Genomic DNA, 15,823 nt, shown 5'->3' on the forward strand with positions numbered 1-15,823 from the left:
AAGTTATTCTTGCCAGTTTTGTTTTCTTTGTATATCTGACTGCAAAGACTTGGGAAGTTGCTTTGCTATAGAGAATGTTTCCCTCCCACAATTTCCTCAGAATCTATATTTAGAGATAATATCACACTCCATGTCAATTTAATGAAAAAGAATGCTGTTGAAAACCATTGGAAAAGCTACTGAAATTCATAAAACAGAGAACAATGTGGCACAGGAACAGGCCTTTTGGCCCATAATGTCTGCACAGACCATCTAAACTAATCCCATCCATCCGTACATAATCTATACCCTTTCATTCCCCTGCCTCTACACGAGTCATTATGCTCCCAATGAACCTGCCATTTACTGTACACTTTTTCTTGCATTTGACCTCTAACTTCACACTTGTCTGGATGAAACACCATCTGAATTTCCAAAGTCACTGTGTATCCCATGTGACTTGATCTTCCAGACTAGCTTAACATGATGGAATTGTTAAATGCCGAAAATCTAATATTCATGAAGATAGCAACCACTGCTTTACCCTCAAAAAAATGTAATAAAATTTGAAAGGGCAGGACAATCCAACAAAGCTATTCACATGTGACTTAGAAAGTAGTCACAACACAACAGCCCCAAAGCGTGAGCTTGCTTAAATTTACGTCACAGTATGAAAAATTAATCTTTCAATGAAAAATGCTGAAATTTGTTTATAGACTATTAAGGAAGCCTTAATGAATGTTTATTTGCTTCAAGCATCATGTTCTGTTTTGGTTAGAACTGTTTTAAGACATGAATTCTGTATTTTGTTAAACCACTTAAACTTCCAAATTATAAAATATAAAAAGTTACAAGTTTTAAAGAAAGCAATTTATAGGTATAGGCAATTTTTATTAACATTCAAGAATAAATTGGACAGATACATGGATGGGAGGTGTATGGAGGGATATGGTCCGTGTGCAGGTCAGTGGGACTAGACAGAAAATGGTTTGGCACAGCCAAGAAGGGCCAAAAGGCCTGTTTCTGTGCTGTAGTTTCTATGGTATGCTTTGTTTTGAAAGGAGAAAAATGCACCAAGATATTGCTTCCTTTAAAATGCGTAATTTTTATTGGATTATTAATTGATTTTAACTCAAAGTACTGACAAATTTAAATACAATTCTCTCTGTCAAACTTTTAAAGAAATATTGGAATCAAATAAAAAGACTTTCCGACATCCTTTAGATTAAAAGATGCTCTCAAACTTCAGTATCAGTACTGTTCACTTAAACACAGCAGTCAGATTCACTCACAGTGTGATTCTGAATTAGGGTCAGAGACAGAACATGTTTCCATCATTTTGGTATGAATTGAACCAGTTTCTTGTAAAGGATTGTGATCATTCCTTGTTGCCATTGAAGTTATTTATATGATAACTAGTTCACCTCCAGTGTGAATTGCTCCTGTCCAATGTATTCTGCTTAAAAGAGCAATCCGATATGGTAATTATACATTTCCTCTGACATGGATAAATATTTGCTCTCACCTCTTTAGTCAGATTTCTCCTCATGTTGCAAACATTATCTGTTAAGTTAGATCCTGGACCATTCTTCCTATAATCACATGGACTTCCCTCCTTTCCTTTAAGGAAGCAATTTCCTCCCAGATTTTAATGATATACAAGTCAGTAGATTAATTGGTCATTGTTAATTGCCCCAAATTTATAGGTGGGTGGTAGAATCTGGGAGAATTGATGGGCATATAGAAAGAATAGGTTACAGAAAAAATTAATGAGGGAGAAGACTACTCTGAGGGTCAGCATTATCTCAATGGCTAAAATAGTTTCTTTCTATGTCACACAGAAATACGTTAAATAGCCACTACAACACTGCATCCTGCCAAAATCCAGCTGCTGTTAACAGTTTTTTTTTATCTTTGTGAGCTTATGGCAATGTGCTAGGTTTCATTATTTTGTTTTTATTTTGTCCAGTTTTCAGAATGTTTTCATTATCCTGCTTTGGCACTTCGTCAGGATTGAGAGTGACTTGTTTCCACTATGGTTCTATGGCTAATGAGGCAAATGTGGGGGCAGCAGACTCTTCCACAGAAGGGGTAGGTGGTGCGTGTGGAGGCAGACAGCCAGATCGTTTGTCAGGGTTTCTGCGTGCTCCTGAAAGCTGGTCCTGCACTATGAACAGCTGTGGGTGAAAGGTTCCCAGGAGTTTGCTGCCTAGTAAGTTATGAATTGTGTGCCTGGTCTGACATCTTGTTTTTCAAGTATCCTTTCCTTCAGTTGCCCAAAAGCTGTGTTGCTGCATTGAAGGCAGTGAATTTTATGATTGATATCTGCCTTCCTGAGGAGATGATTCTTAAGATAGGTGAAGTGGCCCAGTATCCAGGATCTCACACCAAATCCTTATTATCAGACAACCACATGAAAAAGCCTGGATTATTCATAGTAACAAATAAATCAAAATATTTCACTTTTTCAGATTTTAAAGACATTAAATAAAATTCCAATGAGGCAGATAACATATGCAGTGAGTGTTCTTCACTCTTCCTTTTCCAGGAGTAGGACTAATGTTTGTACCAATGCTATGAGAGCATGGTTAGGAAGTGTTGGTAGCGGAAATCTGCAGCCACAGCACATCAGGGTGGTGCTCCATTTGGCGACTGGCCACCTCTTCCAAATATTTGTCATTAGAGACTCAAGAATAAAAATTATCTCCTTACTCAGAAACAAGAGAAAATCTGCAAATGCTGGAAACCGGAGAAACACACACAAAATGCTGGAGAAACTCAGCAGGCCAGGCAGCATCTAGGACAAGTGTACAGTCAACGTGTCGGGCAGTCAAGTACAGTCGACTGCACACAGTTCTGCCGAACGGCTTCGGCCCGAAAAATCAACTGTACTATGCTGCATGGCCTGCTGAGTTCCTCCAGCATTTGGTTTGAATATCTCGTTAGTGTTTGGAAGCAATTCAGCAGAAGTAGGGATCAAACAATGATCATAAATTGAATAAAATATATCCTTAACAATTATAATTAGTGGGAGACCCTGGAGTCTCCAAGCCTCCTGGACGTCTACATCTGCGCCAGGTGCGCCGAGATGCAGCTCCTAAGGGACCGCGTTACGGAACTGGAGCTGTAGCTCGATGACCTTCGTCTGGTCAGGGAGAGTGAGGAGTTGATAGAGAGGAGTTACAGGCAGGTGGTCACACCGGGGCCACGGGAGGCAGACAAGTGGGTCACAGTTAGGAGGGGGAAGGGGAAGAGTCAGGTCATAGAGAGTACCCCGGTGGCTGTGCCCCTTAACAATAGGTACTCCTGTTTGAGTACTGTTGCGGGGGACAGCTTACCCGGGGGAAGCGACAATGGCCATGCATCCGGCACAGAGTCCGGCCCAGTAGCTTAGAAGGGTAGGGAAAGGAAGAGGAGGGCAGCTGTGACAGGGGACTCGATAGTAAGGGGGTCAGATAGGCGATTCTGTGGACGCAGTCCAGAGACCCGGATGGTAGTTTGCCTCCCTGGTGCCAGGGTCCGGGATATTTCTGATCGCGTCAGAGGGTGAGGAGCCAGAGGTCGTGGTACATATAGGTACCAATGACATAGGTAGGATGAGGGAAGAGGTCCTGAAAGGAGAATATAGGGAGCTAGGAAGGGAGTTGAGAAAAAGGACTGCAAAGGTAGTAATCTCGGGATTACTGCCTGTGCCACGCGACAGTGAGAGTAGGAATACGATGAGGTGGAGGATAAATGCGTCCCTGAGGGATTGGAGCAGGAGGCAGGGATTCAAGTTTTTGTATCATTGGGACCTCTTTTGGCGCAGGCGTGACCCGTACAAAAAGGACACTTGAATCCTAGGGGGACCAATATCCTGGCAGGGAGATTAGCAGGGGCTACTGAGGTGACTTTAAACTAGAATGGTTGGGGGGTGGGAATCAAATTAAAGAGGCTAGGCGTGAGGAGGTTAGTTCACAACAGGGGGATGGGAACCAGTGCAGAGAGACAGAGAGGTGTAAAGTGAGGGTAGAAGCAAAAAGTAGTAAGGAGAAAAGTAAAAGTGGCAGGCCAACAAATCCAGGGCAAGCATCAAAAAGGGCCACTTTTCAACATAATTGTATAAGGGCTAAGAGAGTTGTAAAAGAGCGCCTGAAGGCTTGTGTGTCAATGCAAGGAGCATTCAAAACAAGGTGGATGAATTGAAAGTGCAGATTGTTATTAATGATTATGATATAGTTGGGATCACAGAGACATGGCTCCAGGGTGACCAAGGATGGGAGCTCAACGTTCGGGGATATTCAATATTCAGGAGGGATAGACATGAAAGAAAAGGAGGTGGGGTGGCGTTGCTGGTTAAAGATGAGATTAACGCAATAGAAAGGAAGGACATAAGCCGGGAAGATGTGGAATCGATATGGGTAGAGCTGCATAACACTAAGGGGCAGAAAACGCTGGTGGGAGTTGTGTACAGGCCACCTAACAGTAGTAGTCAGGTCGGTGATGGTATTAAACAGGAAATTAGAAATGTGTGCAATAAAGGAACAGCAGTTATAATGGGTGACTTCAATCTACATGTAGATTGGGTGAACCAAATTGGTAAAGGTGCTGTGGAAGAGGATTTCTTGGAATGTATGCGGGATGGTTTTTTGAACCAACATGTCGAGGAACCAACTAGAGAGCAGGCTATTCTAGACTGGGTTTTGAGCAATGAGGAAGGGTTAATTTGCAATCTTGTCGTGAGAGGCCCCTTGGGTAAGAGTGACCATAGAGTGGTGGAATTCTTCATTAAGATGGAGAGTGACATAGTTAATTCAGAAACAAAGGTTCTGAACTTAAAGATGGGTAACTTCGAAGGTATGAGACGTGAATTAGCTAAGATAGACTGGCGAATGACACTTAAAGGATTGACAGTGGATATGCAATGGCAAGCATTTAAAGATTGCATGGATGAACTACAACAATTGTTCATCCCAGTTTGGCAAAAGAATAAATCAAGGAAGGTAGTGCACCCATGGCTGACAAGAGAAATTAGGGATAGTATCAATTCCAAAGAAGTAGCATACAAATTAGCCAGAAAAAGTGGCTCACCTGAGGATTGGGAGAAATTCAGAGTTTGGCAGAGGAGGACAAAGGGCTTAATTAGGAAGGGGAAAAAAGATTATGAGAGAAAACTGGCGGGGAACATAAAAACTGACTGTAAAAGCTTTTATAGATATGTAAAAAGGAAAAGACTGGTAAAGACAAATGTAGGTCCCCTACAGACAGAAACAGGTGAATTGATTATGGGGAGCAAGGACATGGCAGACCAATTGAATAATTACTTTGGTTCTGTCTTCACTAAGGAGGACATAAATAATCTTCCAGAAATAGTAGGGGACAGAGGGTCCAGTGAGATGGAGGAACTGAGCGAAATACATGTTAGTAGGGAAGTGGTGTTAGGTAAATTGAAGGGATTAAAGGCAGATAAATCCCCAGGGGCAGATGGTCTGCATTCCAGAGTGCTTAAGGAAGTAGCCCAAGAAATAGTGTTTGCATTAGTGATAATTTTTCAAAACTCGTTAAGATTCTGGACTAGTTCCTGAGGATTGGAGGGTGGCTAATGTAACTCCACTTTTTAAAAAAGGAGGGAGAGAGAAACCGGGGAATTATAGACCGGTTAGCCTATCGTTGGTGGTGGGGAAACTGCTGGAGTCAGGTATCAAAGATGTGATAACAGCACATTTGGAAAGCGGTGAAATCATCGGACAAAGTCAGCATGGATTTGTGAAAGGAAAATCATGTCTGGCGAATCCCATAGAATTTTTTGAGGATGTAACTAGTAGAGTGGATAGGGGAGAACCAGTGGATGTGGTATATTTGGATTTTCAAAAGGCTTTTGACAAGGTCCCACACAGGAGATTAGTGTGCAAACTTAAAGCACGCGGTATTGGGGGTAAGGTATTGATGTGGATAGAGAATTGGTTAGCAGACAGGAAGCAAAGAGTGGGAATAAACGGGACCTTTTCAGAATGGCAGGCAGTGACTAGTGGGGTACCGCAAGGCTCAGTGCTGGGATCCCAGTTGTTTACAATATATATTAATGACTTAGATGAGGGAATTAAATGCAGCATCTCCAAGTTTGCGGATGACACGAAGCTGGTCGGCAGTGTTAGCTGTGAGGAGGATGCTAAGAGGATGCAGGGTGACTTGGATAGGTTGGGTGAGTGGGCAAATTCATGGCAGATGCAATTTAATGTGGATAAATGTGAAGTTATCCACTTTGGTGGCAAAAATAGGAAAACAGATTATTATCTGAATGGTGGCCGATTAGGAAAAGGGGAGGTGCAACGAGACCTGGGTGTCATTATACACCAGTCATTGAAAGTGGGCATGCAGGTACAGCAGGCGGTGAAAAAGGCGAATGGTATGCTGGCATTTATAGCGAGAGGATTCGAGTACAGGAGCAGGGAGGTACTACTGCAGTTGTACAAGGCCTTGGTGAGACCACACCTGGAGTATTGTGTGCAGTTTTGGTCCCCTAATCTGAGGAAAGACATCCTTGCCATAGAGGGAGTACAAAGAAGGTTCACCAGGTTGATTCCTGGGATGGCAGGACTTTCATATGAAGAAAGACTGGATGAACTAGGCTTGTACTCGTTGGAATTTAGAAGATTGAGGGGGGATCTGATTGAAATGTATAAAATCCTAAAGGGATTGGACAGGCTAGATGCAGGAAGATTGTTCCCGATGTTGGGGAAGTCCAGAACGAGGGGTCACAGTTTGAGGATAAGGGGGAAGCTTTTTAGGACTGAGATTAGGAAAAACTTCTTCACACAGAGAGTGGTGAATCTGTGGAATTCTCTGCCACAGGAAACAGTTGAGGCCAGTTCATTGGCTATATTTAAGAGGGAGTTAGATATGGCCCTTGTGGCTACGGGGATCAGGGAGTATGGAGGGAAGGCTGGTGCAGGGTTCTGAGTTGGATGATCAGCCATGATCATAATAAATGGCGGAGCAGGCTCGAAGGGCCGAATGGCCTACTCCTGCCCCTATTTTCTATGTTTCTATGTTTCTATGAAATCAAGTCACAAATGAAAGCAAGCATCCAAAGAATAAGTGAAAATAAAAAGTTTGAGGATGAGAAGCACATAAATACTCACACACCAATATAGTTTTATAACCTGGAAGTAAACTGTGCACCTAATATATTTGAATGCTAATAAAGTTTCATTATCACAGCTAAACATCCTTCCTTTTGCACAACTAGTAAAGCACACAACTTTGGCAAATGGTGGGGTACCCAAGCCAACCAGTATAATTGCCCCTATACCCATAGAATAGGTTGGACTAAGGCACAGGCAGAAGGTTCATCTCGCCAAAGGTTTGCAACATCGCAAAGTTGCAGGAATATTTGGGTCAGATATTACTCATCTCTTCAATTATATATTGATAAACAAAACACCTGTATGTTCAGACTTAAGTGGAACCACAATAGTTATACTTCAACTTTATTGAACAATACACTCATTACTACTTAAAACTTTCTCTAGTAAGCTTTAAGTTCATAGCTCCTGAGGGCAAATAACCTCACAAATGGACAAAAATGAAGTTCTCTTGCTTCTTTTGGTCAATAAAGCTACAAATGTCACTTCAGAGTTAACCTTGTGGTGCTAATGTGAATAAAGTTTCTCCTCAGCTTATGAATGCCCAACTTACACACAGCCTGTATAAACAAACCAACGTCAGGGAGTTCGATAGGATAGACTTGCTGGGGACCAGAACCCCGAGATAACCTGCGGCTGGTCTGTAGTAAAAGAATATTACTAGATTCACCAGTCATCAAAATGCTGTGGTATTACAGCATTTTAAAGATGTTTTAGATTATTCTATAAACACAACCTACATGAAATGTTACCCTTCATTTATAAATGCCTGAAGTACCTTGCTACATGATTAATTACTGGAGCAAAGTTGGTTGGTCCATATAGCTGCACCGACTTCAGACTCCGATAGTATGCTTCCATAACCCCATCAATTCCCTGGCAATATGGGTTATGAGGGTTTCCGTTCTAGAAAGAAAATTGAGAGAATAAAATAAACCACAGGCTACAAATTACTGATTGGTTACAATTTTATTCCACATTAGGAAAAATATTTAAAGAAAAAGATTGAAAGAAAACATTGATGCTTAAGTTATATTAGTGCCATTGTTCCCTCTCTAAACTACGAGGGTGCATGGCCACATGGTAACTGAAATGCTCCCACGCACATAGCCTTTGTTGCCACGCAGCTGGAATTTTCTTTTATATAATGTTTCATTGAAGTGCCATGCAGTTTGTAAAAAAAATCCTGCTCAGAGCAATGGTTGATCCACACAGCTGTAAAAAAAAATTAGACGGAACGTTGATTAATGCCAAGGTAGAATTATACCAGATGTCTAAATGTTGGCCCATGGACAGTGGGGAGTGGTGGGGGGGGGTTATTTTTTTCTCTCTCTTTCTTTCTCTCTCTCTCTCTCTCTCACTCACTCACTCACTGTAAGGAGAGAGTCTGGTTTGTTGGAAATCCACCTCAATGCTTAACCTTACATATTGGGAAAACAGAGAGGATATTCTACCTGTACTGTGATATCAATGCAACATATTTAGGGGAGTCCTGGGGTTAATCTTTGAAATGTCCTCAGAACACCTTTGCACAACCTTCACAGAACACTTGCCAGCTAAGGAGTGATGTGAATCCTTTTGAAAGAGCCACTGAAGTTCTGCAACGGAATGTGAAATACTTCTCCCCCACTGAGATTCCTGTTTTGGGTACAATTAGTTTCTTCAGCCCACAGTTGATTTTGAAACAAACCTATAACTGTTTTGCCTACAAAAGACAAATAGGAGCAAGCAGAATTTGCATGTACTTGCAGGCATGAGCAGAAAACCCAAACCACGCAATAGTCCCATTTATAGTAATTGCAATGCATTGCCTGTCAGCAGACCTTCTCTGTTATACTTGAGTCAAAACAACAGGTCATTCAAAATCTTAATTCAAAGACCCTAGTCATTGCAATTTATTTTGTTTTCCTATCTCAAAGTGGTATTGGCATTTAATAGCATTTTAAAGCATTGCTTGCTTTAAGTCAACTCCTAAGCTAATACTTTAAAAGTGCTGACTTCAACACTGCAGGAATGAAAATAAAAATGGGAGGTCAAATGAGACTAGACATCAGAAGATTACTAACACAAAGAAGCAAGAGTGCATGGAATGGAGTTCTGAATACTATGATGGGGGCAGTGATTTATGGTGGTGGGTGGTGACCATAGGCATTCTCAGGCTGTTGGAACTAGAGTTTGTTTCATGAGATCACTGTCCACCATAATGCTTCCAGAGGTTATGACAGTAGTTTTGTGCAAAGAAGACTCTTCAATTTACTTGACTATGTAACCTAGGCTTACTTTCACTCCTTAAAGATTAGGGGATAAAAGCTAACGTAATCTTTGCCTGAAGTACTCATCCTCTAACTGTAGCTATGTTTAAGTCTAAGCTAATGTTTCAGTGAAGTATGATGACATAAAAATTATTTGAAAGCTCCACAATCATATAAATTATATCCAGTACTGAATACTATTATTTTTTAATTTAACTGTAACTTCTTACACGTTAATATCAGTACATCTGTTAGATGGTTTGCCATAAAACCAGATATAGAAGGAATGATCTTTACTTTTTGGATTTAGTCATGCATTTGGCACAATTTTAATGTGTGCTCACCCATAAATCTGGTAATGCAATTGTAATGGTAAATAAGGTTTAATTCCTGCAGAGTTCCCTGGCACTGCAGATACCATACAGTCTTTTAAGAGACTCCTGGATAGGTACATGGAGCTTAGAAAAATAGAGGGCTATGGGTAACCCTAGGTAATTTCTCAGGTAAGGACACGTTCAGCACAGCTTTGTGGGCTGAAAGGCTTGTATTGTGCTGTAGGTTTTTTCTGTTTTTCTTATATTTCCTCAATCCTAAAGAAGACTGCATCCCACTAACATCCCAGTGGCTCTAACACCTATCATCATGAAGTGCTTTGAGAGGATAGTCATGACAGGCATTAATTCCAGCCTTCCAGACAACCTCAACCCGCCGCAATTAACCTATCACCAAAACAGATCTAGAGCAGATGCCATCTCCCTGGCCCTACACTCACCTCTGCAGTATCTGGAGAATAAAGACACGTATGTCAGACTATTGTTTCTTGACTTGCACTCCACCTTCAATACTACAGTTCCAAACAACTCATCACCAAACTCCAGACCCTGGGAGTCAATAGGGATCGTCTGCATCTGGATTCTTGACTTCCAACCAATAGACAGCCGTCAGTAAGGATAGGCAGCAACACTTCTGCCATGGTGCTCCACAAGCTTGCACTCTCAGCCTCTTTTCAACTCCTTGTGCACTCATGAATGCATGGCCAGATGCTGCTCTAACTCCATCTATACGTTTACAAGTGGCATTACCATAGTGAGTCGTATCTCAAATAATAACGAGCTGGAGCACAGGAAAGAGATAAAGACCCCAGCAACACGGTGTCATGACAACAAAATTTCCACCAATGTCAGAAGAGTGAAAGATCGGGTTACTGATTTCTGTTAGGGGGGAGGAGGGTGGTGCACATGCTCTTGTCTTCATGAACTGTGTTGAGGGTGAGAAGGTTGAAGGCCTCCTCGGAGAAAACATCAGCAGTAACCGGTCCTAGTCCAACCGAGTGGATGCCACATCCACGACAGCTCAGTATTGACTCTACTTTCTCAGGTGGCTAAAGAAGTTTGGCATTTTACCGATGCACCATACACAGCATCCTATCTGGATGCCTAATACAGATGCTCTGCACACGACCACAAGAAACTCAGGACTGCTGTGGACACAGCTCATCACATCATGAAAGCCAGCCTCTCCTCTGTCTATGCTCTTCACTGCCTCTGTAAAGCAACTGATGACTGCTTGTTTTTGAATCGGACAGCTAGATCAACAGTTGAATTGGGCTTTAATAGGTATTTTACCAGGTAAACATATCTCTGGAGATCATCAGGACCTTTGAGGGGCTTGTGCCCAAAAGACAGCTCCTGTGGTGCCGGACAATGTTGTGAATGAAGGCCAACACAAGCACATCTTTGCTCTCCAGACAATAAAGATAGTCAAGCTGGGGAGGGAGGAGGGTAGAGTGGGAGAGGGGATGTGGTTTAGAGGAAGAAGAATGGTTTGGAAGATGGAGGGGGATGGTGGGAGGTGGTTAGAACAGTGAGGAGTGGTTTGAAGAATGGGGTGAGGGGTGTAAGGTTTGGAGGCTGGAGGGAGGGGATCAAGGTGGCTGAAGGGTGAAGCAAGGAGGAAGGTGTTTTGGTGGATTGAGTTATAGAAAAGGATGGCGAGGAGGGGTGTTTAAGAGCATGGAGTGACCTAGAGGGTGGAGATAGAGAGGGAGGATTGGTTCACAGGATGAAGAAAAGGTTTTTCAGAGAGTGGATCAGTTCAGAGGATGGAGAATGGAATGGGTGGCTTGGAAGGTGCAGGGATGGGGTGGGGTTGTTAGTAGGGTGAAAAGAGGGAGTGGGTGTTTCAGAACATGGAGGGACAGAAGGGGTGAGGTGGTTCAGAGTGGAGGAAATGGTATGGATAGCTCGGAGAGTGGACAGAGGAGGAGAGGCGCTTTGGAGGGCAGAAAGAGGGCGAGGTATGGTTTAGAGGGCGATTTAGAGGATGGTACAATCATACAAAACGATTTTTTTTGTAATCCATGAAGGTTGTATTGTTGGCAGAATTTCAGATGGTGATGAGGTGTACAGAAGCGAGTTAGATCAGCTGGTTGAGTGGTATCACAGCAACAATCTTCCACTCTATGTCAAAAAGACTGTGGAATTGATTATGGACTAGGAAGGGGAAGTCGAGGAAACACATACCAGTCCTTATCAAGGAATCAGACATGGAAGGGATGAGCAGTTTCAATTCCTGGGTGTCAACATCTCTGAGGATCTATCCTGGGCCCAGTACATTGATGCAATTACAAAGAAGGCATGACAAAGGCTATATTTCATTAGGACTTTGAGGAGAATTGGTATGTCACCAAAGACTCTTGTAAATTTCTACAGATGTACCATGGAGAGCTTTCTAACTGGTTCCATCAGCATCTGGTATGGAGGGATCAATGCACAAGATCTATAAAAGCTCCAGGAAGTTATAAACTCAGCCAAATCCATCATGGGCACTTGCCTCACTAGCATTCAGGGTACCTTCAAAAGGAGATACTGCAAAACAGCAGCATCAGTCATTAAGGACCCTCATCACCCAGGACATGCACTCTTCTCATCACTACCATCAAGGAAGAGGTGTAGGAGTCTGTAAACACACACTCCATGTTTCATCTGTCATCAAATTTCTGAATGGACAATGAACCCACGAACACTTCCTCTTTTTGCACTACTTAGTCAATTTAGTTCTTTTTATATATACTTTCATTGTTATTACTATGTATTGTAATGTACTGGGGCCACAAAACAACAAATTTCACAGTGTATGCTGGTGATATTACTGCATACCTGATTCTGATTCTTTAGGTGACTCCAATGCAACAAACCACTCTCATTATAACTGATCAATGTATATGGCACCTTCTAAGCTATTTCTGACATTAAATGATGATTGGGCTCCTATACAATGTTCGAATTGACATGCTACAAAGGCAGAGAGGCAGGGGCATGGTTCAGCTACCATTGTTGAGTCCACATGGAAGTAGCAGTTGGCTCTTCACTGACAGGGTGGTAGAGTTATGGAGTCAATTTCAACAGCAACCAGTCTTTGAATCTGAATGTGGATTGTAGATAGAGTTTAAAATGCAGCTCAGAACAATGGTGTTCTTGGAGCCACAGACTGGGGTCTATTGCAAACCAAGAAAACACCCCATTGACCTGAGATGTCTGCATATGCATGAATGCAGATCAGACAAAATGCTGATTAACATTCATTTTAGGTATCTGGAGTGTTGGCATGAAGATCTAGATGTTTGAAATTATTTGCAATTCAAAGGAAGCATCATGAATATACTGTAAGAATCGAACTGTCGTGCTGTTATCTTTGACAGTTATCACGTAAAATTGTCATTTAATATCGCATCAGAGAGCCTCTTCTAAGAGTGTCCCCAGTATGATCCCTGCTTGTGTGTTGAATAAAGACTTCTATATCACCAGCTTCAGTGTCTTCTGGTATCTTCAATCAGTCACAATCGGTGGCATGCCAACCGGACATTTCTGCAGGTCATTACCACCTCATAAAGTCAATTTCACTACCTTAAAAGCAATTCCCTTCTCTTTTCGTTTGTATATACCCGTAGAATCATGGAAACATGAGGCACAGAGAAGAGGCCATTTGGCCCATTACATTGAGTGGCACAGTAGCATAGCAGTTAGTGTAACACTTTACAATGCCAGCAACCCGCGTTCAATTCCACTGCGGCCTGTACGGAGTTTTTACATTCTCCCCGTGACCTGGAGGATTTTCTTCTGGTGCTCTGGTTTCCTCCCTCATTCCAAAGATGTGTGGTTTAGGGTTAGTAAGATGCGGGTATGTTACGTAGGTGCTGGAAGCATGGTGACACTTGCGGTCTGCGCCCAGCACATCCTCAGACTGTGTCAGTCATTGACACAAACTACGCATTTCACTCTATGTTTCGATGTTTCAATGTACATGTGACAAATAAAACTAATCTTCATTTAGTTTTTCTTTCTTTTCCCTGCCAGCAAAGAAGTTCTTTAGTTAAATCCTAGTTCCCATCTTGTGTTAAATGTCTGCTTTTCACAGGCACATCTAGCTACTTTTCAAATGGGGATATCAGCCTCAACCACCTTTCCAGTAATGAATCCTTTTTCACCTCTTTGGGCAAATTGAAATTCCCCATGTCATAAATCCATGCTTTCCCATAATTGGTACCTCTGCTAAGATTCTTCCTGTTCACCCTGTGTGGGCCTCTCTCAATTCATATATACCTCGACTAATTCTCGTCTCAAGTTTCCAAAGCATGCTTTCTATATACAGCCAGTCTCATGACCAACTGGTAAACAAAATGTTAAAACAAAGGATACCACAAATGTTGGAAAGACTCAGCAATCATTATAAGCCTCTGGAGATTCATTTTGCATTTTCAGTTTACGTACAGCATGCTTCACTACACCATTTGGGTAGCTGGTGTTGAAAAGACTAAGTACCATAAATTCACTGGAGAACTCTTGGATGCTCTTTTGGCCCTCTTTAATATGATGAGGATTCTACTTACCAGGGTTTGGTCAACATGTTATGATGGAATTTTTAATATTTTTCCCAATTTCCAAGATAGGAATATTTTTGCCAATTAATAAGCTTGTAGGAATATGAGGGTGCCAATGCACCAACCATCCCATCACCCTCTGACCACTCCAATAAATTCAACCCATTGAGTTCAGTGGGAGAGATCACTAGCAGGGGGTTTATACCCATTGTGTCTGAAAACTATATTTTGGTTTAGTAAAGCATGAGTTAAAGGTTGATACAATACACCCTCCAGTTTGAGAGGGAGAAGATAAAGTTAGATGTATCAGTATTACAGAGGGAATTACAGAGGCATCAGAGAGGAGCTGGCCAAATTTGATTGGAAGGGGACATTTGCAGGGATGATGGCAAAACAGCAAAAGCTGGAGTTTCTGGGAGAAATTTGGAAGGCACAGGATAAATACATCCCGAAGATTTAATATTCAAAAGGGAGGATGAGGCAACCGTGGCTGACAAGAGAAGTTAAAGATAGCATAAAAGCAAAAGAGGGGGCATATAGTATTGCGAAAAAACAGTAGGGAGTTAGAGGATTGGGAAACTTTTAAAAACCAACAGAACTCAACTATAAAAGCTAAAGGAGAGAAAAGATGAAATATGGAGGTAAGTTTGCCAATATCATCAGTGGATAACAAAAGTTTCTTTCAGATATACTGTATAAAGAGTAAAAGAGAGGTGAGAGTGGATATTGGACTGCTGGAAAATGATGCTGGAGAGGTAGTAATGGGGGGACAAAGCGATGGTGGATGAATCTAATAGGTATTCTGCATCAATCTTCACTGTGGAAGACACTGGGAGTATGCCAGAAACTCATGAGTGTAGTATGAAACTAATGCTGTGCCTCAGAGGTTGGTGTTGGGACCGTCTCTTTTTAAACTACATACATTTCAATAATTTGGATGATGGAATTGATGACTTTGTGGCAAGTTTGCATTGGATATGAAGATAGGTGGAGGGGCAGGTGGTGTTGAGGAAGCAGGAGGACTTGGACAAATTGGGAGAATGAGCGAAGTAGTACAAATGGAATATAGCATAGGGAAGTGTACAGTCATGCACTTTAGTGGAAGGAATAAAGGCATAAATTATTTTCTAAATGGGAAGAAATTTTAAAAATCAAAGCTGCAAAGGGACTTGGGAGTCCTCATGCAAGATTCCTTAAAAGTTAGCTTGCAGGTTGAGTCAGTAGTAAGGAAGGCAAATGGAATGTTAGCATTCATTTAGAGAGGACTAGAATATAAGAGCAATGATATAATGGTAAGGCTTTATAAGGCATTGATCAGACCTCCATTGGAGTAGTTTTGGGCTGCTTATCTAAGAAAAGTTGTGTTGGCATTGGAGAGGGTCCAGAGGAGGCTCACAAGAATGATTCCAGGAATGGAAGGGTTAACATATAAGGAGCATTTGATAACTCTGGGCCTGTACTCACTGCAGTTTAGAAGAATGAGGGCATCTCACTGAATCTATCAAATATGAAAGGTCTGGATAGAGTGGATGTGGGGAGGATGTTTCTGAAAGTGGGTGAGCCTAGGACCAGAGGGCACTGCTTCAGAA

At 41.9% G+C, this 15,823-nt stretch overlaps 1 protein-coding gene across 1 annotated transcript in view; it reads right to left on the minus strand.

The window, feature by feature from the left end:
- Positions 1 to 15,823, minus strand: part of LOC134359358 (copine-8) — a 338,437-nt gene that overhangs the window by 26,942 nt on the left and 295,672 nt on the right. The window contains exon 16 of the mRNA XM_063072488.1: positions 7,882 to 8,009. Coding sequence (XP_062928558.1) covers positions 7,882 to 8,009 — 128 coding nt within the window. The remainder of the gene's footprint in view (positions 1 to 7,881; positions 8,010 to 15,823) is intronic.

The sequence above is a fragment of the Mobula hypostoma genome, chromosome 20 (assembly GCF_963921235.1).
Source record: "Mobula hypostoma chromosome 20, sMobHyp1.1, whole genome shotgun sequence".
NCBI classification, from domain to species: Eukaryota; Metazoa; Chordata; class Chondrichthyes; order Myliobatiformes; family Myliobatidae; genus Mobula; species Mobula hypostoma.